Source organism: Salvelinus alpinus, chromosome 7, assembly GCF_045679555.1.
Source record: "Salvelinus alpinus chromosome 7, SLU_Salpinus.1, whole genome shotgun sequence".
NCBI lineage: Eukaryota > Metazoa > Chordata > Actinopteri > Salmoniformes > Salmonidae > Salvelinus > Salvelinus alpinus.
The window spans coordinates 26309017-26327604 of NC_092092.1; the positions used below are offsets into that span (position 1 = coordinate 26309017).

The window sequence follows — 18588 nt, forward strand, 5'->3', positions numbered from 1 at the left end:
CACACACACACACACACACACACTTTAAACCCCCTATGCTCCTTTGAGACACCTCTTTCAAAGTCACTGAGATCTCTTCTTCTAGCCATGGTAGCCAAAATAATGGGCAACAGGGCATTTGTATACATGACCTTAAGCTTGATGGGATGTTAATTGCTTAATTAACTCAGGAACAACAACTGTCTGGAAACACCTGCTTTCAATGTACTTTGTATCCCTCATTTACTCAAGTGTTTTCTTTATGTAGAAAGACTGGTAACACTTTCTATAAAACACATACATTACCGTTCAAAAGTTTGGGGTCACTTAGAAATGTCCTTGTTTTTGAAAGAAAAGCAATTTTTTTGTCCATTAAAATAACATCAAATTGATCAGAAATACAGTAATGTTGTAAATGACTATTGTAGCTGAAAACGGCAGATTTTTTAATGGAATATCTACATAGGCGTACAGAGGCCCATTATCAGCAACCATCACTCCTGTGTTCCAATGGCACGTTGTGTTAGCTAATTCAAGTTTATCATTATAAAAGGCTAATTGATCATTAGAAAACCCTTTTGCAATTATGTTAGCACAGCTGAAAACTGTTGTTCTGATTAAAGAAGCAATAAAACTGGCCTTCTTTTGACTAGTTGAGTATCTGGAGCATCAGCATTTGTGGGTTCGATTACAGGCTCAAAATAGCCAGAAACAAATAACTTTCATCTGAAACTTGTCGGTCTATTCTTGTTCTGTGTAATGAAGGCTGTTCCATGCGAGAAATTGCAAAGAAACTGAAGATCTCTTACAACGCTGTGTACTACTCCCTTCACAGAACAGGGCAAACTGTCTCTAACCAGAATAGAAAGAGGAGTGGGAGGCCCTGGTGCACAACTGAGCAAGATGACAAGTACATTAGAGTGTCTAGTTTGAGAAACAGACGCCTCACAAGTTCTCAACTGGCAGCTTCATTAAATAGTACCCGTAAAACACCAGTCTCAACGTCAACAGTGAAGAGGCGACTCCAGGATGCTGGCCTTCTAGACAGAGTTCCTCTGTCCAGTGTCTGTGTTAATTTGCCCATCTTAATCTTTTATTTTTATTGGCCAGTCTGAGATATGTCTTTTTCTTTGCAACTCTGCCTAGAAGGCCAGCATCCCGGAGTCGCCTCTTCACTGTTGATGTTGAGACTGGTGTTTTGCGAGTACTATTTAATGAAGCTGCAGGTTGAGGACTTGAGAAACAGAAGCCTCACAAGTTCTTTGTTTCTGGCCATTTTGAGCCTGTAGTCGAACCCACAAACGCCCATGCTCCAGATACTCAACTAGTCTAAAGAAGGACAGTTTTATTGCTGTGCTAACATAATTGCAAAAGGGTTTTCTAATGATCAATTAGCCTTTTTAAAATGATAAACTTGGATTAGCTAACACAACGTGCCATTGGAACACAGCAGTGATGGTTGCTGATAATGGGCCTCTGTACGCCTATGTAGATATTCCATAAAACAATCTGCCGTTTCCAGTTACAATAGTCATTTACAACATTAACAATGTCTACACTGTATTTGTGATCAATTTTATGTTATTTTTAATGGACAAAACATGTGCTTTTCTTTCAAAAACAAGGACATTTCTAAGTGATCCCAAACTTTTGAACGGGTAGTGTATATAATAACATCCTTTATAATGCATTATAATACACTTATATTGTGTTATGACACTGACAGTGTCCATAGTAACTCATAAGCGGTTATAAAACATATATTTTTTTAATACTGGAGACTTCCAATGTCACAGCAGGCAGAGAGAAAAATAAGGTTAGAGCGCCCTCTGCTGGTTAACTGTGACAGTATCCGTCTTGGCCTGGAACTCAGAGACAATGGCTGCATGTTCAAGATCGACTACATTGCTGTCAATGACTGCAGTGCAGACAGACTGACTGATTTACGTACAAATCACCTTGCACCCGAAATAACCACTCTTTTTATTATTTGTAGATCAGTCAATTTGATCAGCAAAATTGATCCTCTGGAACATGAGGCCAGATATTAAACCTGCTCCCTCTCTCCCAGACGCAGAACAGAGGTCAGGGGTTAAACCTGCTCCCTCTCTCCCGGACACAGAACAGAGGTCAGGGGTTAAACCTGCTCCCTCTCTCCCAGACGCAGAACAGAGGTCAGGGGTTAAACCTGCTCCCTCTCTCCCAGACGCAGAACAGAGGTCAGGGGTTAAACCTGCTCCCTCTCTCCCAGACGCAGAACAGAGGTCAGGGGTTAAACCTGCTCCCTCTCTCCCAGACGCAGAACAGAGGTCAGGGGTTAAACCTGCTCCCTCTCTCCCAGACGCAGAACAGAGGTCAGGGGTTAAACCTGCTCCCTCTCTCCCAGACGCAGAACAGAGGTCAGGGGTTAAACCTGCTCCCTCTCTCCCAGATGCAGAACAGAGGTCAGGGGTTAAACCTGTTCCCACTCTCTCAGACACAGAACAGAGGTCAGAGGTTAAACCTGCTCCCTCTCTCTCTCCCAGACACAAAACAGAGGTCAGAGGTTAAAAGAAGGGGCCCACATCAACCGCTCCCTCCTGGCTCTGGGTAACTGCATCAACGCCCTGAGTGAGAAACACGGCAACAAATACATTAACTACAGGGACAGCAAGCTGACGCGCCTGCTCAAGGTACAGTACGGCAACCTGTCTAAGACAAACTGACCTGACTTGCCACGTGCTTTATGAATAGAATACACTACACTACAATACGATGCCATACCATATTAAACAATACAATACAAAACAGTACAGTACAACTTTTCCTGTATTTTTTCATCATTCAGATTATTCTGCATTCCACTTGCATTCATTCATTTCCTGTTCTTATGTGTTTGATTTACAGGATTCGTTGGGCGGCAACAGTCGCACGGTGATGATAGCCCACATTAGCCCTGCCTCACTGGCCTTCGAGGAGTCTCGCAACACACTTAGCTACGCCGACCGTGCCAAAAGTATCCGCACGCGGGTGACTTAATACACAACACAATGCACGTCAAACATTTTCTGCCTTCCCTCCATCACTGAGGTGTGGGACAACTGACGTTTTTCTCCGATCTTTCAATTTTCAAATCAATCAATCAACCAATCAAATGTAATTTTAAAAGCCCTTTTTAATTAAACACAGTTATCACAAAGTGATTTAGAGTAAACCAGCGTATACCCCCCACCCCCAAAAGAGCAAGTTAAAGATGCCTTTAGGTCTGCAGTATAACACAGTTATAACAAAGCACCAAACCAGTCAATATTAGGCTTCATTCAAATCTATGATACTCCCCCACTTAACATACTGCTTGACTAGTTGGGCCCAAGCTTGCTGTACAACAGTAAGACCTATTCAGTCTGTCTACAAACAGGCTCTCAAAGTGCTTGATAGGAAGCCCAATAGCCATCATCACTGTCACATCCTCAGAAAGCATGAGCTCCTGAGTTGGGAAAATCTTGTGCAATACACCGACGCATGTCTTGTATTCAAGATCCTAAATGGCTTGGCTCCCCCTCCACTCAGTATTTTTGTTAAACAGAAAACCCAAACATATGGCAGCAGATCCACAAGGTCTGCCATGAGAGGTGACTGTGTAGTTCCCCTAAGGAAAAGCACCTTTAGTAAATCCGCTTTTTCTGTGAGAGCTTCCCATGTCTGGAATACACTGCCATCAGACACACATAACTGCACCACATATCACACTTTCACAAAATGCTTGAAGACATGGCTTAAGGTCAATCAGATTTGTGAACATGGTCCCTAGCTGTGTGTTGCCGCTTTCCATGTCTGTTGTCTAACTTGTGAGGTGTGGAAACACTTTGTTGCTTTTATGAATTTTGTCTTGCTGCTTTTTGTTCTATGTTGCTCTGTCTGTATGCTACGTCTTGCTTGTCCTATGTTGCTATGTCTGTATGCTATGTCTTGTTCTATGTTGCTATTGTCCATATTGTAATTGTTTTTAATAACCTGCCCAGGGACTGCGGTTGAAAATTAGCCGGCTGGCTAAAACCGGCACTTTTACTGAAACGTTGATTAATGTGCACTGTCCCTGTAAAAATAAAATAAACTCAAACTCATAGTTTATCAATAGGTTCCTCCTTGCTGAACCTACTAAATCATCAGTACACCAACATGTTATTACACAGTTATTACACTGTTATAACACAGTTATTACAGTGTTATAACACAGTTCTCTCTCCAGGTAAAGAGGAACCTGCTGAACGTGTCCTACCACATCGCTCAGTACACCAACATCATCTCTGACCTGCGCAGCGAGATCCAGCGGCTCAAAAAGAAGATCGCTGATCAGGCTGGACGTCAGCTCAACCTTGACCGAGCTGACATCCGCCATGTCCAGGGTAATGACCTTACCTTGACCTCTAATTGTTCCCTCGCCTCCTCACTGTGTGTGTGTGTGTGTGTGTGTGTGTGTGTGTGTGTGTGTGTGTGTGTGTGTGTGTGTGTGTGTGTGTGTGTGTGGTTGGTTGGTTGGTTGGTTGGTTGGTTGGTTGGTTGGTTTTTCTATCTTTGTGAGGACCTAAAATCCCCAAAAGTCCCCACAAGGATAATAAGACAAGGAAAAGTCTCCCTCATTGGGATATTTCCCACATCCCCATGAGGACAAAGACTATTTTAAGCTTAGGGGTTAGGTGTAGGATTAGAGCTTGTGTAAGGGGTTAGGGTTAGGATTTAGGGTTAAGGTTAGGTATAGGGAAAATAGGATTTTGAATGGAAATTAATTTTAAATCCCCACTAAGGAGATTCATTTTAGGTCCCCACTCTATGGAGATTCATTTTAGGTCCCCACTCTATGGAGATTAATTTTAGGTCACCACTATGGAAATAAATTTTAGGTCCCCACTATGGAAATTAATTTTAGGTCCCCACTATGGAGATTAATTTTAGGTCCCCATTATGGAGATTAATTTTAGGTCCCCACTATGGAGATGAATTTTAGGTCCCCACTATGGAAATTAATTTTAGGTCCCCACTATGGAAATTAATTTTAGGTCCCCACGAGGATAGAAGAACAAAACGTGTGTGTGTGTGTGTGTGTGCCTCCAACAGACAATAACACTTCTCTCCTCCACTGCCACCAACGCAGCGGAGGTGCAGGCCCACAGCACGCAGGCGAGCCGGGCAGAGATGGACCAGCTGAGGGAACAGCTCCTAGAGGCCTTCAGGAGCCAGATGGAGATCAGGAGGAGCCTGATGGAGCTGGACAACAGCAACATGGAGATCCAGATGGACACCTCCAAACACCTGCTCACCATCGCAGAGTATGTGTCTTAGCATGCGTCCCAAATGGCACTCTATTCCCTATATAGTGCACTACTTATGACCAGCGCCCATAGGGCTCTATATAGGGAATAGGGTACCATTTGAGACCGACAATAATCTCATACCACTGCCTCTATACCTGTAGCCTTTACCTGTAGCAGTTAAATGACTGTGATAGTTAACATAAGTGTGTCTCAACCCCTGTTGTTTGTGCCCTCCTATAGTTGGGAGCAGGAGCGGAGTCGTCGTCGCAGGAAGTGGCGCGCGGAGAGGAGGAAGGAGAGCTTCAGTAAGGAGGAGAGTGAGAAGGACTCTGACTGCCCTGAGTCTCCCCCAGACAGCACTGAGACCCAGGAAGTAGCCATGGCCAGAGAGAATCTGGTCACTCTCATGGCTGAACAAAAGAAGATACGCAAACAGAAGGTAGGTTACTGTAGTCCCCCGCTCTCACCTCTAGAGGGAACTACAGAATCACACACACAGCTTAGGCCAGAGTTTTCCAAACTCGGTCCAGGGGTTCCCTGTAGGTGCAGGTTTTGGGGGTTTTCCCTAGCATTACACAGCTGGTTCAAATAATCAAAGTTTGATGATGAGTTGGTTATTTTCAATCAGCTGTGTAGTGCTAGGGAAAAGGACCGAGTTTGGGAAACCCTGGCTTAGGCTACTCAGCTTCAAATCAAATCTGGTAGCGTACACATATTTTGCAGATGTTATCGCAGGTGCAGCGAAATGCTTATGTTTCTAGCTCCAACAGTGCAGTAATACCAAACAATACCAAACATTACATGCAAATCCTAAAAATAAAGGAATATAGAAATATAGAGCAAAGTTAGAGTCTAGAATATAAATAGATATATCATGGTGTGTATAAACATTATATGAATATAAAAGGTGTGTTCAGCAGTATTTATATAGTATGATCCATGACTACAATACAGTATATACATATAAAGTGGGTAAAACAGTATGTAAACATTAATAAAGTAACCAGTGTTCAATGACTATGTACATCGGGCAGCAGTCTCTAAGGTGCAGGATTGAGTACCGGGTGGTAGCAGGCTAATAAGTGACTAAAGTTCAGGACAGGATACTGGGCGGAGTCTAGCTAGTGGTGACTATTAAAAAGTCTGATGGCCTGGAGATAGAAACTGTTTTAATGTAGACTCAGCTTAAAGGTAGACTCAGTGAAATGACATTGCCACGAGCAGCACCGCAGACATTGAGATGAGCGAGTTGCAAGACTTCACTAATACACAGTCACACGCAGTATCTGCACATGTGCATGCGTTCGCTTATTGCTGTTAGAGCATGGTGTAGCCCCTGGACCAAAACAGCGGAGAAGTAGAGCTTCAACGCTCTTAGTTGTTACAAAAATGTAGCCACTATGCTGTTTACTTTCTGCATCTATGTCATATTGCTGAGTCTACCTTGTAAACCAGACAACAGAGCTCGTAGTCCTAAATAAAGGAAATGAGTTCGCCATGCATGGCTCATTGGTCGATGTATAAAACCTGAAATTTATAAAGCCTGAAAATTAGGTCTGAGGTTAACACAGGCTTAGGAGATCGCATGCATTTTGTTCTATTTTCTTTTTGTTACCTTTATTTAACTAGACAAGTCAATTCTATTAGATACAGTTCCTAAAAAAATTCTACACCCCCCTTGGATTTCTTTGTAATTTTTGTCAAAGATCTACACAAAATACTCTGTAATGTCAAAGCGGAAGAAAAATGTATTTCTCTAAGATGAATGAAAAATAATATTATAACACTAATATTACAGCTGTGAGTCTTCTTTGGTAAGTTTCATAAGAGCTTTGCACTCCTGTATTGTGCAATATTATTTTTTTCTAACTTCTTCAAGCTCTATCAAGGTTTTGGAAATCGTGGCTAGACAGGAATTTTCAAGTCTCTCCACAGATTCTCAATCAGATTCAAGTCAAAACTCAGGAACAGTCACTGTCTTCTTGGTAAATAACTCCAGTGCAGATTTGGCTTTGAGTTATAGGTTATTGTCCTGCTGAAAGGTGAATTCCCCTCACAGTGTCTGGTGCAGACTGAAGGTCCCCACAAAAAATAAAAAACTCTAGACCACCTTTACTCCACACACGGACTCATTCAAAGCTCTCCCTCGCCCTCCATTTGGCAAATCTGACCATAAACCATAAGCAGGTTTTCCTCTAGGATTTTGCCTGTGCTTTGCTCCATCCCATTTCTTTTCATCCTTAAAGATACAGAGTATTCAATGTCTGATTTGTTATTGTTACTCATCTACCAATCACTGCCCTTCTTTATGAGGCTTTCGAAAAGCTCCCTGGTCTTTGTAGTTGAATCTGTTCTTGAAATTCAATACTTGACTGAGGGACCTTATAGATGTTGTATGTATGGGGGACACAGAAAGGTGTAGTCATTAAAAAGTAATGTCAATCCCTACTATTTCACACAGAGTGAGTCCATATATCTTACGTGATTTGTTCGGCAATACTTTACTTCTGAACTCTTTTAGGTTTGCCAAAACAAAGGGAGTGAATACTTATGCAATGACAATATTTTCGTTTTAAAATGTTTATTAATTTGTAAAAGATTTGTTGAATTATCTTTTCAATTCAATATATTTCAATCCCACTTTGTAACGCAACAAAATGTGAAAAAGATTCAACAGGGTGTAGACTTTCTATAGGGAAAGGGGATACCTAGGCTTCTGCACAGCTCTGAATACATTCAACCGAAATGTGTCTACCGCATTTAACCCAATCCCTCTGAATCAGAGAGGCTGCCTTAATTGAAATCATTGGCGCCCGGGTGCAGTTGTTGGGGGTTAACTTGGGCAGAATGACCGATTTTTCCACCTTGCCAGCTCAGGGAATCAAACTAGGGACCTTTCGGTTACTGGCCCAATGCTCTTAACCGCTATGCTACCTACCACCCACAGGCACTGTAATATCAGTAAGTTAATGTGACCTTTATGAATTATGAAGCCTTTATGCGCTTTGTGCTTGTTTTCATTACATAAATGCTTCAAAATAGCTGAACAAAACATATAAGATCTCCTAAACCTGTGTTTATCACATACTTTATTTTTGGTATTTATCCCAAAAAAACATACATTTCCCTATAGGCATTGACCAACGATCCATGGCGGAGTTAGCATCCGTTAGTGCTTACTAAAAGCAGCCATTACTATTGCTCTCTATTATACAGTACAGAGGTGGCCGGTGATAATAGATATTGGAGGACGGACTCATTGTCATGGCTGGGTTGTAATGAATAGAACGGTATTAAGCACATGGTTTACAATGGTTTATTCCATTTCATCTACTCCCACCAGCCTCCCCTTGTACAGTAGACCCACGTGTACCATGATGAGAGCCTACTATGGTGAGGATTCCATTAAGCCCTGCCTGCTGTTTGTCCTCATGTCCTGTAGGCATCGCTAGAGAGCCACTTTGTGGAGCTGCGCGAGCGGGCCAGGCGCCTGGAGGAGCTGCTTCCTCGCAGGGTGAGCTGCGAGGAGCAGAGGGAGGTGCTGGGCCTCCTCTGTAAGGTCCACGAGCTGGAGATCGAGAACGCTAAGATGCAGTCCCACGCCCTGCTCAAAGACAACGTGATCCGACAGAAGAACTGTGTGGTGCAGCGCTTCGAGCAGCACCGCCACCTCTGTGACGAGATCATCCAGCAGCAGAGACAGTTCATTGACGGTGTGTCCAAACAACACCGTAAACAAACACTACTTCATTTGTTTTACTACAATAGCTATAGACTTCAGACTTCAGTATTTTTGAAGAGGAGATCTAGAAGTCACTATCCAGGGTCTACATTTTAGTGATCTTGCAAACGCAGTGAGATTGATTGAATGTGCAACAAAGTGTCAATATTTCGACAATAAACTTGAAATTAAATTTTGAGAATAAAGTCAAAGTTATATTTCAAGATTAAAGTAGAGGATTTGATTAACTGCTTGTTTCCCTGGCTCACTGTTGCTGTGCACATCACCGTGGAATGCCTGCAGTTAGATGACCTGGTGAAAATATACTTTAGAATTGGCTTTGGTAAAAAGGAAATCCTTTCTCTTTTAGGACATAATAACCATATTATTATAAGTAGGCCTATTAGGACCTGGAAGAGGTTGTGCCACAGATTATTTTCAGACGGATAAACCACACGGGCTCTGATGAGGTATTTTATCTGTCTGTGTGATTACATACATAGGTAGAGACAGGTGTGTGTGGCAGGAGCATCTAAAACACTCGTTCAAACAGGCGTCACACACACACACACACACACACGGTATCCCCAAAGTAATACCATTCTAACGGCCATGGTGCGTGGTCAGACTGCAAAGAGACATCAGTCCCTGATGCACGCAACGCTACAATGTTATCCTCAAACCCCTGCGTATGCCAACATCGTGCATAGTATATTTTAGAGAGTAACAGCTAGGCCAGCAGCCTATATGTCGAAAGGTTAATTTACAAATGTGTGCGTAATCGATGGTGTTTTATGTATGCTACACTTCCAATGAAGTAGCCTCAGGCCTATGCCAGCCAGTTTATTATCTTGTGAATGTAGGTCACGGATTGCATGGAGTAGGATTGCGCGTCCCTGTCGGGCTCAAGGGCTGCCCCCAAACCCCAGTTCTCTTCGCATTCAGTGACAGTGGCAAGAACTTTTTTGTTTGTTAGTGCTCACCATTGCCGTTATAAGAGTGTATGCCTTTAGTCTGAAATTGTGTGTGTGTGCGAGTTATTAGATCATTAGATTGATGGCCATTTGTTTGTTTTTCCGCTACCTTTTACCGCCCAAACACACACACACACACCTGCATACACACACAACCCGTCCCTCTCTACCTATGTCTGTAACCATGGTTCATCCTTCTGAAAATAATCTGTGGCACAACCTTATCCAGGTCATAATACTATTAATAATATGGTTACTACATTGTATGTATTAAAAGTGCAAGGATTTCCTTCTTACTAAAGCCAATTCTAAAGTATAGTTTCACCATGTCGTCTAACTCAGACATTTCAACAGTGGAGCGCACATCAACAGGGAGCCAGGGAGACATGCACTTAACCAAATCCCCTATGTTAATCTTGAAATTTAACTGTGACTTTATTCAAAAAATGTTGGCTTTATTCTCATAATTACATTTCAAGTTTATTCTCAAAATATTGCCACTTTAAATACTATTGTGCAAAAAAAAATTATCCAACTACCACCACCTGTTGCTGTTTATTTATTTTTTCTCTTTACTTGGCCGTAATACTCTTCCGTAGTTGTATGTTTAGTGTTGTAGTATGACCACTCTAACATAGTTGATGTTGTGTTGTAGTGTGACTAGTATTCTAACCTGTGTTGTGTTGTTGCAGACCACAGCCTTCTGGTGCCCCCCCACCTTCAGGAGCTGTATGGGATCTACATGAGAGAGCTGGACGAGAGGAACCTGGACAGAGCCATGGCGCTGGACAAGGTCACTGGATGCACACTCAAGGTAGGCAACAGATACACACATGCACACACACACATTAACAGCCCTGGACAAGGTCACTGGACTCAGATAGAGAACGTGATTAAGATTGAAATCGAGATCACACACAATTATAATATATAAACGTATCCTTCCTCCTCTACCATTTGCTGTCTCCAGGAGGCCTCCCTGCCCAAGATCAGCCTACCCAGCCGAGGTCGTGGCCTGCTGCAGGACGTGGACTCAGACCAGGAGAGCGTTCGCACCATGGGCTCAGAGACCAGGCATGGCAGGGCCAAGGCCCGCAGACACACCCTGCCACCTATCCTACCTGAGGCTGAAGGGTAAGAGGACAGAGGGATTGGGAGGGGTGGGAGAGAGAGAGAGAGAGGGTGGTGGTTGGTTTAGGAGGAACAAACACTTTAGTCTGTATCTCCATCTTATCCGTCTATAGAAGGACATTCGTCTAACTGACTTTTTCTCGCTCTGTCGTTCTTTCTCTCTCTCTCGCTCTCGATCTATATCTCTCCTTCCCCCTACCTCCTTCCTGCTGCCTCTCACAGAGACAACAACCGGGTGTTTAAGAGCATTCCCCATGCCAGACAGATGAAACATTCTGCTGTGATGACCCCTCCTCCCATCCACATCAACGGCCAGGGGAACAGAGAGGTGAGAACACCGTACCATCCACACTGTGATATATACTAGGGCCGATACAGCTATTGCCAGCTCCACACCTGAAGTGTGGAGACTCCATAGTAATGGAGCAGCCATATCAGGGCAACATTTCTACCAGGTTTCATATGTACATACTCCCCTATGAGAGTGTGAGTATAATGCCACATGTCCCCTCCAGCTGCAGCCATTGGCTCCAGAGACCACTCTGAGCTACTGCCACCTCAGCCACAGTGTCAGCAGTCACCTGGACTCCTCTCCCGAGAGCAGCGAGACGGGCCAGGATGCCCCCCTCACACGCAAGGGTAAGCGACCCCCAATGGCTACAGCAGACAGGAGCGTTACGGAATAGGGAGTACTTTGGGTACAGATGTAGGATCTTAATTTGAACCAGTTTGCTACAGCGGGAAAATAATCCTGCAGCAACAGGTCATGTGAATTATTATGTGGACTATAATTAATGGACATTTTTGTAGAGATTGATACATTTGTCGTAAGGGAAAATCAAGTCTGAAATTTCAAAGTGGAAATTACAAACTTTAGAAGCCTTTTTAAACCTTAAATACACTACAAGTTACATTTCCTGGAAAGTACTCCTGCAACAGGGTGATCAAATTAAGATCCTACATCTGTAGTTGTGGGCACAGACCACAAACTGATGGAATACAGAATATAGCCGTTATATAATCTAGGGACGATTGGGGAGAATAACATTTCTATTTTAATATCTTACCTTAGGTCAGGATGCTGGTGTACTAGATGCGTTCGTAGTAGAACCTCTGTCTCGATTTCCTACTAATCAAATGTCTCCCTTGATTCAACAGAGAGGCAGCAGATCCTCAAAGGGATCCACAACATCGCAGTGAAGGCTGCTTGCCGCCGCTCCAAAGCCCTGGAAGTGGACGCCCTGAGGCTGCCCCCTCCTCCCTCCCCCCTGGACCCCAAGAAGCACAAGAGCAGCCTGTCTCTGAGCGAGGCGCCCCCTAGGGGCCTGGCCCTGCTTCGCGGCCGGCAGCCCAGCCCCGAGCTCCGCCACGCTACCTCAGATGAGAACCTATCCAGCAGCACAGGGGAGGGGCCTGGCTCCCAGGGCACGTGGACACGCCCACGCAACCGCCAGCCCGCCCCCAAGAACCTAAACCCCACCCTGCGTGAGCAGGACTTCGAGGCTCGCCGCCGGAAGAGACGCTCCCGCTCATTCGAGGTCACAGGTCAAGCAGTAAGTAGCGTGTTCATTATCTAGCTCCCTGAGAAGGATTTGATTATTCAGTAATGTATGCTAGTAGAGTCATCAGCAGCTGTGATTGATTGATTGAATTACATAGACATATAAAGTGGCTCCAACCCCAGACAACGTTACAGTACATAGCCTACATGATATCAGCCCTAACACACTACTCAATCCCTCCCCGTGCTCAGCTGTCTCAGTCTAAGACCATGGCAGCCCAACGTGTCCGCCCACTGGACAGCACTTCAGACCCCCACCTCCACATCAACGGCCAGCCCCAGGCCCCCCTGCAACGCCCACAGCACAGGGGGGTCCCTCCTCTCACCAAGGTCCGGCTGCCCCACAACAACCACCAAACAGGTCAGCCTCCCTTTTCCTACACCTCTAGATTACAAAATACAAAATATTGCTGCAAACAGCCATGGCGGGGTTCAAGCCCTATGCCACCCACAGCACCACCATCAGGACAAATTGGATGAATTGCCCTTGGATATTGGCTTATCTCCTTACTGTGTAGCTAATGAAATATGTCGACATACTGTACTGTTCGTAAACAGGGTTCTATGCTTTTTACAGGCCCCATCACAGAGTCCTCCCCAGTCCATCTGAGCAACCTGAAGCGTGCGTCCCAGCTGCGCCAGCCCCTACTCTACGTCACCACCACAGGCACCGGAGGCCAGCGCACCCGCAGGCACTGAGGGCTACTAGCCTGCCACTCTAGGGTCATGTTCATTAGGGCATGGAATGGAAAACATTTAGCAATGTTTGATGCCTAATGGACACGACCCAGGGTTTTCTTACACAGGATCCCCCAACACTAGCACTACCCTAACCAGCTGACCCTGAGAATGTGGACTGGACTTAACTGGACTGGACTGTACAAAACTGGACTCTCCAGTCTCCATCTTCATGCTCCTGATTGGCCCGCAGCCCAGTCTAACCCTGCAGCATTGAGGCCCCCAATGCCCTCTGGCCCGTGACCTCTGAGCTGTGACCTCCACACTGGCTGTACGTTGAACCCAGAGACCTAGCTTTTCCTCGTGCTGATTACAGAGAGAGACACTAAAAGGATGGATGATGCCCCGAGACAAGAGGATTGAATACCTCACCATCACAGTCTCCAAAGATGACTCTTCTGTCTGTGAGTGAGTCCAAAATGGCACCCAAATGGCCCTGGTCAAAAGTAGTGCACTATATGGGGAATAGGTTGCCATTTCAGACACACTGTGACTGTTTTTCCTTGCTCCTCTTGTTTCCCTCGTTTCCACTGCTCAAGTGCTCCTGTGAGTGACCGTCCAGTGGCCACCACTGACCGCTACTATGGCTCTGTACACACTCGGGTTGTACAAATGATTTGGCACAAGAGTCTTACTCCGTAAAAATAATTACACAAGCGTTGTGGACTCTCACCGCACAATAGTTGTGTGCACATTTCTGGTGCAGACAAACTATGTTGTATCACAAAAATATCAGTTGTATCACAACCAATGTGTCAAATGTGGCAGTTGTAGAACCTGAGTGGTAAGGGCCTATGCTGTAAAGCAGACGGTACTCATTGTTGCGCAACAATAGACTAGTAGACTACATCATACTGCTTTGATGACACTAAATGCTTATTATCATGATAATGTGCTGATGAAGCCTCAATGTTACATCAAGCTAATGAATGAATTGATTTTTAAGAAATGTTAACTAATGAAATCTAATTTATAGACAGTCAGGCAGCTGTTTTGGGGTCAATCCAACCTTGTTGCTTTGAAGTTAAATTACAAATAAGTCCTGGACAGTATTTAGAGGATGGAGAAAACAGCTAGCCTGGTCCCAGATCTGTGCTCTTGTCATCTTAATTACTGTCATTGTGGTGCAAAATGTTTGGCATCACAATGAGTGACAGAGAGTTGGCATGATAACACAAAGAGACTGGCACTCATGATAGAAAACAGGACCCAGTACATCAACATTCTCTGAGTGTAGATTTTACATACGAACAACAATAATATTATTATTATCATTCATTACTACATAGATCTGTAATCCAGGTATAATCTCAATCTCAGTTATCAAAAGCACATGATGAGATTAGAGAAATGTGACCTTCTGGGTGATTACTGTGCACTTTTGTATTCATCTTGATGTACAGTCTATACATTCACATTGTGTGCTTCCCAAATGGCACCATATTCCATATATGGTCATTGGTCAAAAATAGTGCACTAAGTAGGGAATAAGGTGCTATTTTGGACAGTGTTTGAAACAGCCCAGGGTCTATGCCTTTTTCTTCTCACCTACCCAGACATGATTTGATCCTGTGTTAGATGTGCTTAATATCCCTTCCCCCCCATATGGCACTTCAAAACGCATTCCCAACTGTGGATGGTTGTTGTTTTTTATTCACATTTTACGGCTGCCTTTTCTTGTTATTATCCAAATTACAGTCTTTGTCATTGTTTTCATATTTACATTTTTTTCTAATTGTTTTGTAAAAAAAAAAAACGTTTTATAACTAAATAAATTCCAGTAAAAACCTAAAGATGTTTGTGATGTGATTAATGTCACTGTATGTAAGCGTTCTGGGGAAGTCTACCCTAGGTACAGATCTAGGATCAGCTTCCCTTTCCCCAATCACAACCTTAATCATTAGTAGGGAACACTGATCCAATATCAGTGTCTAGGGCAACTTCCCCCTACACCGTATGTAAGCGCTGCAGTTCACTTCCTCAACAGTAGATAGAGTGACGGAATGAAACAGGGCGATCAAAAACGTCTGCAGTACTACCAAACGACCACTATATGCTCCTCCTGTCCTTTCATGCCCTATGACAACTTCAGTACACAATGTCCCAACAAAGGTCTTTGTGCTGATGTGTGATCAAAACAACTCTTTCCCCAGTTATATACTGAACAAAAATATAAACGCAACATGCAATAATTTTATGATTATACTGAGTTACAGTTCATATGGAAATCAGTCAATTGAAATAAATTCATTAGGCCATAATCTATGGATTTCACATGACTGGGCATGGGCTCAGCCACTTGGGAGCCAGGCCCACCCACAGGGGAGCCAGGCACAGCCAATCAGAATGGGTTTTTCCCCACAAAAGGGCTTCATTACTGACAGAAATACTCCTCAGTTTCATCAGCTGTCCGAGTGGATGGTCTCAGACGGTCCCGCAGGTGAAGAAGCCAGATGTGGAGGTCCTGGGCTGGCTAATTAGTGTCTTTGGAAAGTATTCAGACCCCTTGACTTTTTCCATGTTTTGTTAGGTTACCATCGGGTTCTTGGTCACCTCCCTGACCAAGGTCCTTCTCCCCCGATTGCTCAGTTTGGCTGAGCAGCCAGCTCTAGGAAGAGTCTTGGTGTTTCCAAACTTCTTCCATTTAAGAATGAGCTAATACTTTATAAGAGGAACAGGATCTCAAGCAGTAGAAAACGAGAGGTGCTGGAACTCATCTCCGGTGAGCTCCTGACCAATTCAAGCACTGGTAGACAGGAAACACTCCACAAAGTAGTTTTTCTGAAGTTGTGTTTTGAAAGGTTAACCAGTTATTCAACAGTACTGGTGTGATCCACAACAGGTGTCTAGACATGAGTGTGGGCCTATGTCCCAGAATCATTCAGTTGTCATAAATATAGATTACATGGCAGCCTATTGTTTTCATGAGGGGAAGTGCTGAAAGTACCTGCTATGATTGGATTAGTTTACCTCACATTGGCAGGCAAGCAGCAGGCTAAATACTTAGCCTGCTGCATTCCAACACGTGCAGCAGTGGTGTGTTTATTTGTGCATACACTAGCTAATTGTAAGGGGCTTATAGTATAGTTGTCCTGAGTCTTGGGTCAATGAGAAAACCTTTCCACATAAGACCACATCACAAACATGCATTACTTTGTAGGCTATTGGCTGTTTGTTTGATGAGGTTAATCAAAGAAAGAATGAAAAACAATTGGTTTGGCTGTATATGCAATGAAATTATTTAGGCTACAGAAAGAAATCATTTTATTAAACGTTACATCAGACTTAGCTTAATACCTAGAAACATCTTGATAATGATCAAATCTATCATGCAAGTTTCAGTTATGAAATTCTTTCTACAGCTACATACTGTCTTTTTTTCTCTCTGTTCTTTCTCTTTCCCTCCTTCTACTCTGCGCATTGTCAAACACGTGCAGCGCACGTTACACAATCCAAACAACAACAGTGCTGCCATGTGAGTGGCCCAAACTATAGAAATTGTGCCTGAACAGCTTCAGGGATTGGTTCATATGTGACCAATCACAAAAATCACAAGCGCTCTTCAGATTAGTGGGCGTTGCCTCCAGGACTTTGACAGCTGTCATGAGTGAGAACTTGTCTGTCTGTTCTTGAGCAACACAAACATCATATTGACAATGAATCTTATTTACATAATTTTCAATGTATGTTTTTGACATTCTTAGAAATTTTGAAATACAATTGACATTTACATTGTGAGAATTCTATTTTTTGCTCAGTTGTTGTTCAGTATGCAATACTGTATACACTTTCCTTTGGAAAGTATTCAAACTCCATGACTTTTCCCAATTTTTTTTTTTACGTTACAGCCTTATTCTAAAATGGATTAAATAGTTTTTTTCCCTCATCAATCTACACACAATACTCCATAATGACAAAGGAAAAACAGTTTTTTAGAAATGTTTGCAAATTTGTATAAAAAAAATGAAATAACACATTTATATTCAGACCCTTTGCTCAGTACTTTGTGGAAGCACCTTTGGCAGCGATTACAGCATTGAGTATTCTTGGGTATGCTACAAGCTTGGCACACCTGTATTTGGGCAGTTTCTCCCATTCTTCTTTGCAGATCCTCTCAAGCTCTGTCAGGTTGGATGGGGAGTGTTGCTGCACTGCTATTTTCAGGTCTCTCCAGAGATCTTCGATCGGGCTTTGGCTGGGCCACTCAAGTACATTCAGAGACTTGTACCGATGCCACTCCTGAGCTGTCTTGGAACCTCAAATCAAATACACATGGTTAGCAGATGTTATTGCGAGTCTAGCGAAATTCTTGTGCTTCTAGTTGTGCAGCAATATCTAACAAGTAATCTAACAATTCTACAACACCTACCTAATACACACAAATCTAAGTAAAGGAATGGGATAAGAATATATACATATAAATATATTGATGAGCAATGACTGAGCGGCATAGGCAAGATCCAATAGATGGTATAAAATACAGTATATATATGTGAGATGAGTAATGAAAGATATGTAAACATTATTAAAGAGGCATTATTAAAGTGACTAGTGATCCATTTATAAAAGTGGCCAATGATTTCAAGTCTGTATGTACGCAGCAGCCTCTCTGTTAGTAATGGCTGTTCAACAGTCTGATGGCCTTGAGATGGAAGCTATTTTTCAGTCTCTCGGTCCCAGCTTTGATGCACCTGTACTGATGCTTCGTCCCAGTCTGAGGTCCTGAGTGCTCTGGAGCAGGTTTTCATCAAGGATCTCTCTATACTTTGCTCCGTTCATCTTTCCCTCAATCCTGACTACTCTCCCAGACATTTTGTGGTACCCTTTCCCAGATCTGTGCTTTGACACAATCTTGTCTCAGACTTCTACGGACAATTCATTCGACCTCATGGCTTGGTATTTGCTCTGACATGCACTGTCAACTGTGGGACCTTATATAGACAGGTGTGTGCCTTTCCAAATCACATCCAACCAATTGAATTTACCACAGATGGACTCCAATCAAGTTGGAGAAACATCTCAAGGATGATCAGTGGAAACAGGATGCACCTGAGCTCAATTTCGAGTCTCATAGCGAAGGGTCTGAATACTTACGTAAATAAGGTATTTCTCTTTTCGCTTTGTCGTTATGGGGTATTGGGTGTAGATTGCTGAGGATTTCTGTTTTCGCTTTGTCGTTATGGGGTATTGTGT

The 18588-nt window shown here is 43.3% G+C and overlaps 1 protein-coding gene across 1 annotated transcript in view; it reads left to right on the forward strand.

Annotated features, from left to right (window-relative positions):
• The window catches only part of LOC139580671 (kinesin-like protein KIF19), an 81212-nt gene extending 65920 nt beyond the window's left edge, over positions 1 to 15292 (forward strand). Inside the window, exons 7-19 of the mRNA XM_071409561.1 lie at positions 2505 to 2651; positions 2866 to 2988; positions 4208 to 4364; positions 5111 to 5285; positions 5511 to 5709; positions 8713 to 8983; positions 10658 to 10779; positions 10936 to 11099; positions 11319 to 11424; positions 11612 to 11735; positions 12255 to 12649; positions 12850 to 13018; positions 13235 to 15292. Coding sequence (XP_071265662.1) covers positions 2505 to 2651; positions 2866 to 2988; positions 4208 to 4364; positions 5111 to 5285; positions 5511 to 5709; positions 8713 to 8983; positions 10658 to 10779; positions 10936 to 11099; positions 11319 to 11424; positions 11612 to 11735; positions 12255 to 12649; positions 12850 to 13018; positions 13235 to 13356 — 2274 coding nt within the window. The 3' untranslated portion in view covers positions 13357 to 15292. The remainder of the gene's footprint in view (positions 1 to 2504; positions 2652 to 2865; positions 2989 to 4207; positions 4365 to 5110; positions 5286 to 5510; positions 5710 to 8712; positions 8984 to 10657; positions 10780 to 10935; positions 11100 to 11318; positions 11425 to 11611; positions 11736 to 12254; positions 12650 to 12849; positions 13019 to 13234) is intronic.
• The last annotated feature ends 3296 nt before the right edge of the window (positions 15293 to 18588 follow it).